Raw genomic sequence first — 16,099 nt, 5'->3', positions numbered from 1 at the left:
GACGTGGAACAAAATATTAAGTTTGCCAACACATCTATTTTTCGTTTAATCATTTAAGGCCTGGTTTGATCAGCATTTATAACTTTCCATCATGTCCCACATCTTTGTCTTTTTCTCCTGTTCCCACGACATGTCATTCGTCAGAGTTGCAGCGACTCAGTTTTTTAACTTGAGTGATGCATATTTTGGAGTGTTTTTCTACATTTGCGACTATGACCATGTATTCAATTTATTAAGTTTATTAAGTTCTCCCCCGTCTGAAATCTGGGCGAACGAGAGGTTACGAGAGCAGAATCCATTATGACGTAATAATGGTTTCACTCCAGCCAGTTGTAATCACGCCCCCGCTTTGTTTATACAACAAGTGCCTTAGAGGTGAAGACTTCCGGGATTGAGGACGTTCAGTGATAAACATTGATGCTTGATCAATCACAGTAGAGTGGGTGTGGTTATGGTCAACAAGATTTAATCTCCAGAAAGTGTTTTCAGTGGGCGGGGCTTAAGATCATTTTCTAATGTCAATATTTAGATGAAAAGAGAGTTTTTTACAAACACTGATGAGTTAATTTCCTCAATAAAGGAGTCAAAGGAGGCTTTATTGGCTTAGTAAAGTCAACATATTCAAGATATATGAAGGTAAAAACTAGTGATGTGTCGATGAAGCTTCATGAAACAGTGTCATATTTTTCAGAGGACAGTAGGGGGCGCCCTCATCTTAAAAATTATGTGAGGTTTCAATAGAATAGCTTTTCAAAACAATAGATTATAGAGCAAAGAGTGACATCTAGTGGACTCAGGAAATTCATGAAGCTTCATCAACCTTATTACAAAATCTTATTATAACTAAGTTGTTTTTGAAAAAAAAGGTTTTCCAATTGTGTAGCTATATTTTTTTTATTAATTATTACAATATTGTTAATACCTCAAAATAGTTTCTAATTGATCTATTGACATTTTTTTGTGTTTTCTACTTTTTATTATTTAGTCTAAATAGGTAAGATACGGTGTGTAAAACTCTGACTGTTTAATGTTTAAATAGAAGTTTGACTCATGCATATTAAAACACATGTTGAACATGTTTAGACAGTTACATTATACATCTGTACACATCTGTACTTTCTTTCTACAACTTCATGCATCGATACACTTTAAAAACCTTCAACATTTGTCGCTGTAAACAATAAAAACTTCGTAAGATGTTGAATGTCTTCCGTAAGCCCATGAGCAAAGTGTACAAGTGCTTAGAAGTAGTGATGTGTCGATGAAGCTTCATGAAGCAGTGTCATATTTTTCAGAGGACAGTAGGGGGCGCCCTCATCTTAAAAATGATGTGAGGTTTCAATAGAATAGCTTTTTTAAAGAAATAGATTATAGAGCAAAGAGTGACATCTAGTGGACTCAGGAGATAATGACACTGTTTCATGAAGCTTCATCGACACATCACTACTTAGAAGGCGTAATGTCGCCATACATTCAGATTCAGCTTTAAAACAGATTTTACTTTTAACTATGTACAACAATTCTTTGGTGCAGCAACACCATCAAGGTGCTTTAATGAAACCAACTTCAGATTAAAAGCTTAAATGATAGTTCACCCAAAATACAAACTTCACTCATTTTCTACTCACCCTCATGTCGACCAAGGGTTGGGATTATCAGAGTAGTATAGAGGTATTTGGATGTTTTTAAGTGTCTTTTTGGACGAAGATGAAGACAACTGAGCTCCAGTCGCTACATTAAAATGAACAAACATTTTTGTCTATAACTCTAAAAAGAAACAGATTACTCTGAACTCTTAGTTGAAATGGGTGTCATTAGAAAACGAGTGAATTTTGGACGAACTCTCACTTTAAATACGCATGAAAACCTGGTCCATCAATGAACCGATGGACTCGGTCACTGGGAAGACGGTATGTTCGTGAGGGGTATGCTAGTTTTCTCACTGTCGTCGTTCTGCTGCGAGCCCAGTGTGGTTCTGGTGGACCCGCGGGTGAACCTGCGGACGGTGCTGCTCAGGGACGGGTACAGGCTCATGACAGAGCCACGAGACCAGTCAAAGCGGGGGTAGATTCTCTGCAGCACAGCTCGCCGAAAGAGAATGTAGACCCAGGGGTCCAGGATCTGGTTCCACGTCGCGAAACGGAGCCATAGCAGGAGGTATTTGATCTGGACCGGCACTCCCGACACCACCGTCCGAGCAATAAAGACCTGGGAGTGGAAGAAAAATAAAAAAAACACGACGGTCAAGATTGAAAAGGTTAAAGAAAGAGTGATGGGTTAGAAGCGACTGGAGTAAGCGACGTCTCAAAGGATGCAAATTTGAAGACGAGCAGATGTAATTGTGACCGTTATAGCGAAGCAGCAGGTCGTGTCAGCCTCATTAGTATTTGAAGAATATTCCACCGCGTGAAAACATGCAGATACTTTCACACTTTTCAATTTTTTAATCATAAATAGAGGTTTAAATAAAGATTGGAACCCGTGTCACGGCCTTCATGACACTCAAACTAGAAGCTTCTCAACAGCAGTGATTGTTTTAAAAATAATCTAGTTGATCAAATATCAAAGAGGATAAGAAAACTACTGAATTGTTACTTGAATAGGATCAGGAGGAGCCACTGACTTTGAGATACTGGAGCCCAAACCTCAGACTACTCGCTTGAATCTTAAATGGATTTCTTGATTCTTGTAATTCTCATTTTAATCCCAGATAATTCTCCTTTATATTTTAGGATTTGCCCCTTTAAATATCAGGATTATCTCTTGAATCTGAGAAATATTATTTGAAATATCAGAACCTAAATCACTTAAAACATCATATGCGTGTCAGAATTCTCACAATTCTAATGTAAATCTTGAAAATTCTCACTTATGTTTTTTAAAATTCGTACTTTAATCTCAGAATTCTTACTTTTTTCTTTTAAATCTCACGACATTTCACTTAAATCTTCTCATTTTAACCTCAGAATTTTCATTTAAATCTCAGAATTCCTTCTTTAATCTCAACTATCTCTCAAATTTTTAATTAAATCTATAAATGATCTCTTAAATCTTAGATACTTTACTCTCAGAATTCTAATGTAAATCGAAGAATCCTCACTTACCCTTTTTAAAAATGTCCCTTTAATATCAGAATTCTTACTTTTATCTCATTATTCTCTTTTAAATCTCACAAAATGTCACTTAAATATTTGGCTTCTCATTTCAATCTCACAATTTCTCAGAATTATCTCTCAATTTTTCATATAAATCTCTTAATAATAAAGGGATTAATATAGTCTGTCTTCCTTTCTAAATCCTTAAATCCTCACCATAAAGTAAGACTGTAAAACGTGTTTTAAAGTGATAGAATGTAAAAAAAAATAATTAAACAACCACAAAAACCCTCTGTTTGATCCTGACTCTGATCCAACAGCAGCGTGTGACGTCACAAACAAATGTGGACGTTTTATTCTCGTTGAGAACATGACAAATCACTGAAAGTTGTCGTTTCTTTCTGCATCACTTCTGCCTCTCATTCCTGTGATTCCTCACGGCGAGACACTGGTGTTTTTTCCCAGAGTTCTTAGCTCACTTAAGTATGAGTTAGTGACCTTTTTCCACTTGCGATGATCATTTTCTATAAATAACTTATTTAAATAAAGTTAACTTTTTTAAATAAGGAAAGTAATAGTGACTTCTTATCTTTAACCCTTGTCTTATCTCTGGGTCAAGATGAACCAAAGGCCCTGAAAACAAATGTGTTTGTGGTAGCCCTTTTGTTGTCTCTAGGTCAAGGTGAACAACCTACATGACTGCATATGTATTTGTAGAAGCCAGAGAGTTTGTTCACATTGACCCAGAGACAATACAAGGGATACCACAAACACATTTGTTTTCGAGTTTTCGGCTCACATTGACCCCAAGGTAACACAAGGGGGTTATAGAACTATAAAAAAGAAATCTATTTTTATTTAATCTTTTCCCCTACCACTTCCAAATGTGCTTTTGCTAGAATAACTGAACATGATGTAGTACACATGTCCGGCCTGTATGTGGTGTTGTATCACATGTGCTTTAAAGTGGCTCAAAGTTACAAAGTGGATCGGTTTGGCTGTAACTACGTTGATTTTCGATGTGAAGGACTAAAGTAAAAGAGCTGATTTTAACCCAAGTGTTACCTCAGGGTCAAGGTGACCCGAAGGCTGGAAAACAAATGTGTTTGTTGTATCCTTTCTGTTGCTTTTGGGTCAAGATGAACAACCTCCACCACTGAATATGTATTTATAGAAGCCAGGGAAGTCGTTCAACTTGACCCAAAAGCAACACAAGGGATACCACAGACACATTTGTTTTCAGGCCTTTGGGTCACCTTGACCCAAGGGTTAAGAAAGTGATTTGGTCGTACATACCGGGGATTTGAACCGGTGAAAATCCGGTCTCAAAGGGAGGGATAGCTTAAAAACAGTTTGTGAGATCTAGTCCATCCCCCTTTCTTCAGAATCTCCCCCAAACCATGCCTGCAGAGCGGTGTCCCTTCATATGTGAACTGGTTCACATTTGGAACATTGCAGTGGGACTGAGAGAACCCAGAGAGGGGTTCGAGATTAAAGACAAGCTGCAAGACATTCTCAGCTAGAACGTAATTTCGCATGATTTTATTCCCCAGTGTTCTGCGATTCAACGTCGGAGGCGAGCGACACAGAAGCTACTTGAAGGATGTGTATCCGTCTCTCAACTCGCCTCAGCTTGTTCTCTTGACACATGATGTAGATCCAGGGGTCAAATATCTGATTGCAGCAGGCCATTCTCAAGCAGAACACCAGAGTTTCACCTGTTACAGCGGCTGAGGTCACAGCGATCTTCAGAATGTAAATCTGCACAGGGGCGTCACAACTGAGGTTAGTCGGGACTGCAAAGGTTATCGACAAGTATTCAAAGGTAATCGGTAATCCTTGGAGTTTTCTATAGGAGGGGCTATTACAACAAAACAAACCAAAAGGCAAGAAAACGTACTACGGTGATCTGTTGATGAAGCTTCATGAAACAGTGTCATTATTTCCTTTTTTTTTAAAATTGATCCTGAAAGAAACTGGCAGCCAGTGAAGAGTTTTAAGGATCGGGGAAATGTGAGTTCTTCTACTAGAGCGGCTCAGAATTCTTGCTGCAGAGTTTTGTATTAACTGCAGGCGAGACAGATCCTTCTTGTTTAGACATGAAAATAAACTGTCAAAATAGTCCAGACGAGGAGACGCAAACATGGATTATAAATCCCAGATCGTCTTGTGACATAATTTTCCAAAGTTTAGAGATTTTTCTCAGTTGAACGAAACAGTATTGGGTCAATTTCTTGCAGTGTTTTACTAGAGACATGTCTTTGTCAAATACAAAGTATTTGAAAGTTAGAAGAAGGTAGACGGTCTGTTCATTTGAGAAGGATGGCAAGAGAAGGGAATCGTGTATGGAAGGCAGACAGATTCCAGGATAAGAAATATTACACAAAATATGGATATTCTTAAAATAATTTTACAAACAAAGGACAAGATAAAGTACAGAAAATACATTAACAAGGAAGTATTTTTTTGAACTGGTGGGTTTTGAGGTGTAATTCAAAGAAATTCAAGAAGTGAGTCAGTGTTCCTGATGTGTTTATTCTTTTTGGTTGTGTGACCCCCCTTAACGGACAACCTGAACCTACACACTCCATACGTCCTAAAAAAAAACCACATAGCTTTGTTCTTTAATCTGACATTCACTTGAGGTTGAATAACCCACCAGCTCATGCTTGAAATCTAAAGAATGTACGGAACTCAGATGGTGTCCAAACATGGAATCGACACAACCCGCTGTTCCCCCATAAAGGTATAGATACACATCCAATATTGTGTATAAACTGCACTTCAACAGGGTTTTTACAACAGTGAGCTTCCGTCCTGGATGCCTCAGTAGAAATGAAGCATGTAGAGATTGTCAAGATTATGGTCTTGTGATGTGTAATTGTTGCTCATATCAGTATGAGAGAAATTGTTTTTCTGGATTCTAGAACACACTGTTGCACAATATAAACATGTGTAATGTTTAAATTAGTCGCTTTCGCTCTTCAACTACTTCTCACATGCCTGGAATCTTCTCTTAATGCAAAATCCCAAAAACTATTTATCCTGCTGATGTGTTTAGAAATCAATTGTGTTCTTTTGTAAACAATTTACAGGTTCAGGTTGTGTTTCATCATTTCCCCCATTTATAAACGTCAATCTTGAACATTTATTCTACTTTAAATATTAAAGTTAACTCAAGTTATAACTTCTTCATATTCTGTAACTTGGTTTCCACTGAAAGTGGAAGCGCCACAGAAGTGATGTGCTGTCAAAATGATCATTTCTGTCTGCTCTACTATTCTGGCTCACTTGACGTCACTCGCTGCAAATGTCTTTTTTAAAAGATTAAAGACAATACCTTGACTTAGCAATATGAGGATACTTGTGTGTACAACGTATAAAACATCTATATTAACAAAACCAGTCTGTCTAACTCCTCACAGAGACAGACAACCACACACACTCTCATTCCTATTGATTACAATGTCAATGTTTTTGGCCTGTGGGAGGAAACCGGAGTCCCTGGAGTAAACCCACACACTCCAGGGAGAACATACAAACCCCACACAGAAAGGTCAGTTGGCTTCCTTCCGGACCCTGGAATGGAACCGCCGACCTTTTTGCTGAGAGACGGTCGCGCTAACCACTTATTACTTTATTAGTAAGTTCTCCCTGAAATCTGGGCGAACGAGAGGTTACGAGAGTGGCGTCCATTGAGACTTAATAATTGGCTTTGCTTAAAAAAAGGTGTGTGACGTGATCCCGTAGGAAGTGCTCTTACCAAAATAGTAGGGGGCGGACCGTAATGTGAAATACACTGTGGTTTCACCAGTTGTCAAACAACTTGTCTGTCCAATGACTAGTGTGTGTGTCTTACTTTTACTCATTTTCAACGCAACAATAACCAAATCCAAGACACGTATAAACAGAAGTTATATCTTCTCTCACATGGAGATCGTGTGGCTGGGAATAACGTTTTGTTCCTTGCGAACACAAAGTTTGCAGATTATGAAAATGTGCTGGAATGTACTAGTTTTACATCCTGTCCCAATAATCCACTTTAATCTGGATAGATATTGATACAAAGCTGTCAGACACAAATATAGAAGACTGGCTAACTTGCTAAAGACTTGCTTGTCTTGTAGAAACGTTCGTTGATTAGTAACGTATTGCGACACTTCTGATTTCTCTTGCACCAAATTTTTCGGTCTATTATTCATTTTGTTGTTCTTTGAGATGAGAGTATTCATTCTGCAGCGCATTAAAGGAATAACACTCACCAGAAACGGACACCAACATATGGACCCGATGACCATGATCAGGATGAGCTGCACCATCATCTCCACCTCGTGGTCTCGACGACGCTGGAGTCGGTTCTCGCCGCAGCAGACTTTCACCAGAGTCACGACGCTCACCGTGTTCAGCAGGAAGGACATGGCGACGCTAAACAAACCCACCAGGGAGAAGATCAGGGAGAAGACCAGGTCGTTTCCCTCGGAGCTGATGTTGAGGAAACACCACGAGCCCGGCATCTGCATGTGGTAGCTGCCCACGCCGGTCAGAGGCAGCAGGGAAATACATCCGGCCGTCAACCAGACCCCCATGACCATGGTGATGGCCCGGCTCTTGGGCATGTTGGAGCGGGCGAACGGGTGGTTGATGCCGATGAAACGCTCCACGGCCATGGCCGCCCCGAGCAGTAAGGGACAGAGTCCGTAGAAGATCATGGACATCCCCATGAAGTTGCAAAAGTGGCAGTCGGGGTCGAGCAGCCGCCAGTTAAAGCGCGTCACGTGGAAGGAAACCACGATGGAGCCCGTGACGAAAATCCCCATGAAATCCGTCAGCACCAGACCCCCGAGGAAGATGAGGAAGGAGGAGCGCGATCGACTGTGCGTCCGTCGGAAAGACTTGACCAGCACCACGAAGGCCACGAGGTTGGAGGTCAAACCCAGAGCGCTGAAGATGGAAGAGAAGTAGGCCGACGCGATGTTGGGGACGTACTGGAAGGGGGGGCTGTTGATGGTGTAGCAGTGCGGGGTCGCGTTGGTGACGGACGAGGCGTTCATGGTGTCGGTCTGTCAGCGACGTCCGGGGAAAAGATGCGACGAAGACATTAACCTAAAACCTATAAAGAGAAAAAAAAGAGGAAATTAGACTAGATTTGAAGTTGTGCTTCTTTAACAACAGAGTCAAGACAAACTACACAGGGTTTCCTTTAGTGAACGGAGCAAACATTAGTGGATCTTTTTTCTAACAGATTGTTGTAATTAGGTCAATTTTTCATGTCTTCTGAACTGATCACTCAAACCAGATGTAAGTTTGAAGAAGGTAATTCAATTTCCTAAGGGGCCAAATCAGAGACTTTTGGCGAAAGGCCCTGAAGCTGAAATACATGATGTGGAAAAAAGATCGACATGATACGAGATTTTCCATTTCAATTGGGAATATCTTGGTACAAAAAATGATGGATAAAGCACGTATTATTTTTCAAATAACAAATTCATTCTGGAGGTCAAGAAAGAAGCACATCAGTTTATGAATAAAATGGCATCGCCCGTAAAAGTATATGATTGAAAATATAAACAAATGACTTCCCAAAACAGTTGATGTTTCTAAGATTGTATAGGTTGTGAAGTGTAAGATGGTAAAAAGGCAATTAATGTCAAAACCAAACTCTCTCTGCCTCATTTCAAAAGTATTTCATTCCAAGACGCAGAAAGTCCTGTCATCATGATCATGTTTTGAACTTATTACTTTATAAAGTTGCTCCTGGGCGAACAAGAGGCTACGAAAGCGGAGTCCATCATGACGTAATAATGGCTTCACTCCTCCTCCAGCCAGCTGTAATCACGCCCGCTTTGTTTATACAATGAGTCCCTTGGCATAAACAAGATTTAATCTCCAGAAGAACAAAGTGTTTCGTTGAACTTTAATCATGGATATACAGTGTAGAGTTCTGGCAAGACGGTTCACTTCTCATCAGAGAAGTTCCCTAAGTTCCAAGTGAGCTGGTGTGAAGACCTATTGTTCTCTGTTCCTCAGAATACACTGTACACCGGCTCCTCAGACTCACTTGGAACTGGAGGTGAAACATCTTCCCAGAACTCTAGACAGTCCAGTTGAGTCACTTCACGTCCGGAAACCACTTGGACACCACAAGACCCAGAAGAGAGAACCTACAGGGACAAACCATAATTAAATTACATGATTAACGTCACAAAATCCTTTTTTACACCAGATGTTCACATTGAAGGTTCTTAAAGACAACGTCATAGTAAGATTGAAAATGAATTAAATGTGGGGATTCTTTTCTTCAGAAATCTGATACAAACCTTGCATCAAAAAAGTTATTTACAACACGATGAAATGCTTAAATACATGTAGTGCTGGCCCACAAAGGAAATGAGATTCAAGCTTGTACAGTTAAAAAAAAAGCAGACAAAACCGAGAGGAGCATATCAAGGCAGGAAGCAGACTCTTGACAGGAACAGGAAATACACAGCGTCGGTTCATGAACTCGCCACAGTTGAACATTTAGGTCACATGAACTGTGTTAACTATATCTTTTGTTATGTGTTGGGAGTCTTCGGTTGTCATCATTTTTCTATGTTTCTTGTTACAAACGTTGAAAGTAAAGCAGTAGCGAGACAGTAAGCAGACGCACTAACAGCTTTAGAAACACGATCTAAAAACAGCACGGCACTTACGGGACACTGTACAGGACGTTTTTACGTTTTTACTGCCCAGTGTTTTGGCAGATTGTCTGTTGTTCTCTGAATCAATTGAAAACTTGGCACTGAAAATAAAGTTTGTATTATAAGGTTCGTTGGAAGATCGTCATGGTGTCATCGTCGTTAAAATTTAATGTTTGCACACTGTGTGTACAATGAGAGTATTCTCTTTATTTTAACCTTTATCCTTCGAGGTCCTTTATTAGATGCTAGTACACATAAAGAACAAAGTATACAATACTGTATAACGCTATATAATGGTGATGTGTTTATTGAATAGCGCAAAAGGTTTTTTGACTGAAAACACATTTATTTAAAAAAATGCAATAAATAAATATAATTGAAGACACTTGTAACACAATGCCGTGTTGGGGTGCACAATGGCATAGGGGTTCACGCAATCACCTCTCTGGCTTCTTTGCTGGACATGGAGTCAGGATTTTAGGAATAAAAGCATTTTTTTTTTCGTTAGAAAGAGTCCTCTAGAAAGAATCAACCGATTGGGGGGAATCTGTGGTGTGTAAATTCAAGGACAGTGTTGGGATTTCCTGATAGGGATAGCAGTTGGTGTGCTTCGGTGTCAGAGAATGATAATTTTACTTTAAGTTTGTTTGATACTAGCCAGCGACAGCCGGTCTCTAACAGCCGGGCCTTGATCTCCAGATGCTACGCTAGGTTAGCTTGACTTAAAGAGATAGTTTTCCCAAACCTCACTTATTTTCAACTCACCCTCCTAAGGATTGGGTTTATTTTCAGAGTAATCTGTTTCTTTTTTAGAGTTATAGACAAAAAAGTTTGTTCATTTTAATGTAGCGACTGGAGCTCAGTTGTCTTCGTCTTCATCTTCGTCCAATAAAAACATCCAAATACCTCCATACTGCTCGTCTGTAACTGTCCTCTTGTATTGAAGCCTCGAAATAAGGAATTTTTAATTTAAAAAGAAAAAAACATGTCTATATTTAAAGATTGTTTTTAGCAGAAGCTGCTAGACCATCAGCGTCAATCTTGCACATATTGAAATTGACACTCGCAACGTTTTTGATTGTAGCTGAGAGATTGGGAGCTTCTGCTACAAACAAACTTAAAATATAGAATATGGATAAAGCACATACAAAACAAGAATTTTCTGAACAATCCCAATGGCAAAGCTTACAAGACACAATATGGAGGTTACAAATGAGCAGTAAGGAGGTATTTGGATGTTTTTAAGGGTCTTTTTGGATGAAGATGAAACCGAAGACAACTGAGCTCCAGTCGCTACATTAAAATGAACAAACATTTTTGTCTATAACTCTAAAAAGAACAGATTATTTTCAAAATAATCCTAACTCTTATTCCACATGAGGGTGAGTAGAAAATGGGTGGAATTTGAATTGAACCAGAACTTTAAGAAGTGACATAGATGAAATTCAACACATTAATTAAGACAATAAATTGAAAAAACTTTTTCTCTCTCCCCACTGAACCAATATATATATATAAAAAACCCATTAAAACCAGCATCTCAGAACTTAAGTTTTTCGATTAATAAACATTTGGAGATTGAAATATATAATTACATGAATAAAATACATACATATACATAGATGGGAATTTCTGGGAGAATAAAAAAACAAACTGGACCTGCCGACAATAGATATTGTGGTTTTACTTGTCGCCCATTTGAAGGTTGATTTAGTGACCGCGTAAATTAAAAGCTTTACTCTCCAGGCCCATTAAATATTTTATTTACTTTAATTCCTCCCTTATAAGTCAAGAGAGAGAGAGACGGCATCAGTGGTGTGATGTTAATTGAGCTGCTCAGGGTCATCTCATGTCATCTAAGTGAAGCTTTTAAGAGAAATCAAGGAGGGGAACATAACAAAGTAGTTGAAGTAATCCATTATGTGTGGCCAAGAATCAATACCGGGATGGTTTAAAATATGCTACATATATGCTTGGAACCTGTGAGTTTGAGTGAGCACTTAGCCTTCCCTCAGGGGCAAGGTTGGATAAAAGTTGTATTCATCCTTTGCTATGTTGTATACAGTGTGTGTTAAACTGCCTTTATCTAATCATTTGGAAAAAAAGGAGCTGATAGTCTTATGAGATATTTTGACTTTTTTTTTTTTACAAAAATGTGCATTTATTTTGTTATCAAGCAAATGAAGGCAACACAGAGACAAACACAGGAGCCCCAAGAAAATTGAGAAAAAGCGTTAAATAGATATCTATTAAGATGTTTTTTGAAGGAGTCAGTAGACAATGCAGCCAATGCATAGTTTTAAGGATCGAGGAAATGTGAGTTCTCCTACTAAAGCGTAGTCAGAATTCTGGCTGCAGACAGCTCCTTCTTGTTGAGACATGAAAATTTCAATTACAATAATTGAACCGAGAAGACACAAATGCATAGATTATAAGCTCCAGATCATGTTGTGACAATATTTTCTAGAGTTTAAAGTTGTAAGAACAAGTTATTCTTCCTTTGGTATGTTATTGTTTTTTAAATCAATGTCAAACGTCACCTTCTTTTTAAATGTTTGGTGTTTAACTCTTTATCTAATCATTTGGATAAAAGAAGCTTATAGTCTTATTAGATATTTTAATGTTTCTTACAAACAAATAAATGCATTTCATTTGCTATTTGTTCATTTTTAATTTGGCATATAAACTGTTGATAAACGTTTAAATAAAGAATTTTATCCGATAAACAGAACCAACAACATCAACACACATTGTTATAGATACGTTTGTTTTTAAGTCATGACGTGATGGTTTACGGTTCTATAAACTCACTATCTTTCTTTTTATATTGTGTTTAGTTTCATGCTGACCTTCGGAGTATCAAGAAAACATCCCTGGAATCTTGTTTAGTTTAACTTCTAATCAGTAACGTTCCATAAAAAAAATGTTTGGAGTTTTTCTCTTCCGAGAGTTTAAATAAAGTTTAGATATTTAAAAAAAGTATAGAACTCAGTGAACCGTTGTTTCCTATGATAAAGAGCATTACTGGAAACATCTTGTTGTAGGAAGTGAAAAGTCAAGTCTTACCAAAAAAGGGTTTCTTGGCATCATCGAGGAGCGTCAACGGGAGGTTTTATACATCGTGGTCGTGTCGGCCAGAGAAGAATGTGTAGAAGGACTTACAGCAGACTCGTAGCCACCGTTCCTCTCCTCTCTCCTCCCTCTTCTGCGTCTGCACGTCTGATACTCATCTCTCCCCTTCCCTCGCTTCCTTCTTCTCGCATCACATACACAAATGGGAACAGCCCAGAGCAGCACGACTCAAAACGTAACGCGACGGAAATAACCTGATCTGTAGATTAAAGCCTGTTTCAGTTTCAATGCGCTCACGACGACGACGATGGAGCTTCTATCGAGGTCGGGACGGATGATCGGCAAAATGACCTTATCTCCCACCTGATGAGTAAACATGTGGCGTGCAGATGAAGAGATTCTGAGTGAAAAAAGGAATACATTCTTTGAAGATTAGGGATCTAATGGACAACAGACGATAAGATCAAAGACATTTATAGCGAAAAAATGTTTGCCTGTGAGGCTGAAGATAAACAGAGCTGAGCTAAAGCTGCTCAATCATGGATCTCAGCTGTTACTGCAAGAAAATGCAGATGTAGACTTTTATTTTGATTTCAGATTCATCCGTAAACTTTCACTCTGACAATTCAGTTAAATATATTATGTGCTCGGAAAATGTAATTTATTTTCATGATATGTAAAGAAACATTTAAAAAAAACGTATATAACTTAAATATATTGTTTATTATTTTAATAAAAAATATATTTTGGGTCGAATGAAAGTCAAATCAACTTAACATAATAATATATAATTTAAAAAAATGTCATTTATGCTTAAATTATAAAATTGACTTAAAATAAATACAATATCAGATGACAGTTTATATAAAGATCATAATCAATAAGCAAGATTTGAAAGTAAAAACAGAAAAAAAAGATGTTTTCATGATAACTTAAGCCGAACCATATTTCTTGAGTTGCACTGTTTCAATGATGTTGTGTTTGGATGAGTCACAAGAATCAAAAACAAAAAATCATCATTTTTCCAGAGTTCTGTCCAATATCTATTTCTATTCAACAATACTGAAATTCGGAAGATTTTTTGATATCGGAACATCTAGTTCTTCCATCCAGTGTTTAGTAAATATTAGCGTTTCAATCTCTTCTCTTTGTGATTCAACACATTTCCAACAATTCCACTGCAACAAGAACGATGTCGGTGATACATTTTTAAAAGTTGTAATAACATTTACACCCTTGAAAAATAACTGGATTTGTTACCGTCAAACCGTAGGAAAAATCTTCAGTGTTTTCTCCAGCTGCTGTGTCTACAGTGTCAGGTAACAGGTAGTAAATTTAGAATACCCGACCTTCGCTTCTCACTTCTTATTTTCACAGATGACATTTAAAGCAGATAATGCACGAACCATCTGCCCGGACATAACCAGCTGCTGCCTCGACTCTACCTGCATTAGAGCTTCACCACATTTCACACGGATGACCAGGAACTTTCTTTATCCCTCGTGGCGTCAAGCATGTCGTGTTTTCGCTGGTTTGTTTGTAATTTGGACCAACTTACGATTGATGAGGTCACGATGTTGATCAAAGTCTGGATAGAAAAGATCTTTTAGTGGAATTATCAGTGACTTGTGAGGCTGATTATTCATTAGCGAAAAAAAAACCTTTATAAAACAAAGCCTGGAACAGAATCCTAAAATTGAAATAAACTTCTATGTCTCTGTCCATTACATAATGGAATGGGATTGATTGACTTCTTTTTTTTAAATTCTTGAATTAATGTAAGTGAAATAATTGTAAGTATGTAAGTAAGTAATTCTTATTTGTAAAATGACAGACCAGAGTTTTGTATCAACTGCAGGCGAGACAACTCCTTCTTGTTTAGACACCAAAATAAACTGTTGTAATAGTTTTAACGAGAAGACACAAACACATGGATTATAAGATCCAGAACGTGTTGTGATAACATTTTAGTTGTATGAGCTAGTCGGTGGAGGCCTCTTTTTTTCTAGTTTGATCTGCCTTTTCTTGCCCCGACAAATACTTCCATTACTACAGCACAGTGACATACAGTAAAGTACACTCCAGTACTTAACTGTATGTCACAATTTGTGATCCAGTATGACAGTAGGGGGCGCCCTCAGCTTAAAAATGATGTGAGGTTTCAATAGAATATTTTTTACAGCAATATATTATAGAGCAAAGAGTGACATCTAGTGGACTCAGGAAATAATGACACTGTTTCATGAAGCTTCATCAACACATCACTAGTCATTTATGGCCATTTATCAACTCAGATGTTGCCCTTTTTGTCCATCAACACATTGAGTTAAATCAAGAACAAATCATATCTTATAATGCAACATAATTTTTTTTTTTAGCACTTTAGCACTAATTGACAAGGTGATAAACAAAAGTATCTAAAGTTATGTCGATTTATTGATCTTAATATTCTGACTTGACCAGATGTTGACATTATGTTGACATTATGTTCACATGTTTAGATAGTAGTGATGTGTCGATGAAGCTTCATGAAACAGTGTCATTATCTCCTGAGTCCACTAGATGTCACTCTTTGCTTTATAATCTATTGCTTTGAAAAGCTATTCTATTGAAACCTCACATCAGTTTTAAGCTGACGGCGCCCCCTACTGTCCTCTGAAAAATATATGACACTGTTTCATGAAGCTTCATCCACACATCACCATTATATAGTATTTACTTTATATGGTAAAAACAATGTCAACTCTTACTGTACATTTGTGCCTCATCCAAACTAGTTTTCAGTGGAAAACACCAATATTTTATTGTGTTGTTGCAGTTTCCATCTCTTTGTCACTTTAGACTTCTCAAGGTTTTTGGATGATTGTGATTAAGAAAACAACAAAAGGGAGATTTAACTATCCGCCCTTTTTTTTCGGGTCCTACAAGACTATGAAACCTCAGAAGGAAGTAACAACCCAGCTCTGCTATTGCAGACTGACATTAATGGTAAATAGCTCAAGCAGTAAAAAGCAAGATCCTCACGCATCTCTGTTACTTTATAAGAGAGACTTTTAAACCTCTCTAAGGAAAGGATGACGGTTCCCTATCGTGTGCCGAGAAGTACATTTTCATGATCCAAATTTTTATTTGGGACGTGAACCGGTTGGTGTTTCGAATATGAGACGAGGGGCTTTGGTTCGAGCACTCTTGTGATCCTAAATGATTTAAGAACACTCGCCAAACTATCAACAGAGAGGAAGGAAAAATGAC

General features: G+C 38.0%; 1 protein-coding gene across 4 annotated transcripts; it reads right to left on the bottom strand.

The window, feature by feature from the left end:
- Nucleotides 1-108: 108 nt before the first annotated feature.
- On the bottom strand, nucleotides 109-12,988 carry tbxa2r (thromboxane A2 receptor). Of its 4 annotated transcripts, none has more exons than XM_087783487.1 (4): nucleotides 12,842-12,988; nucleotides 9,154-9,256; nucleotides 7,358-8,205; nucleotides 109-2,208 (listed from the first exon to the last, which is right to left on the bottom strand). In XM_087783487.1, the coding sequence occupies exons 3-4, from the start codon at nucleotides 8,144-8,146 to the stop codon at nucleotides 1,897-1,899; spliced, it is 1,101 nt and encodes a 366-aa protein (XP_087639613.1). In that variant the 5' UTR covers nucleotides 8,147-8,205; nucleotides 9,154-9,256; nucleotides 12,842-12,988; the 3' UTR covers nucleotides 109-1,896. The 4 variants fall into 4 exon arrangements, with proteins under 4 accessions (XP_087639613.1, XP_087639612.1, XP_087639614.1 ...); XM_087783488.1 differs by lacking the exon at nucleotides 9,154-9,256 and adding an exon at nucleotides 4,723-4,856 and having other exon boundaries at nucleotides 1,898-2,208; nucleotides 12,842-12,981; XM_087783489.1 differs by lacking the exon at nucleotides 9,154-9,256 and adding an exon at nucleotides 4,814-4,856 and having other exon boundaries at nucleotides 1,918-2,208; nucleotides 12,842-12,981.
- Between the last annotated feature and the right edge of the window lie 3,111 nt (nucleotides 12,989-16,099).

The sequence above is a fragment of the Callionymus lyra genome, chromosome 2 (assembly GCF_982586985.1).
Source record: "Callionymus lyra chromosome 2, fCalLyr1.hap1.1, whole genome shotgun sequence".
Taxonomy (NCBI): domain Eukaryota; kingdom Metazoa; phylum Chordata; class Actinopteri; order Syngnathiformes; family Callionymidae; genus Callionymus; species Callionymus lyra.
This window is presented reverse-complemented; position numbering and strand designations above follow the sequence as displayed.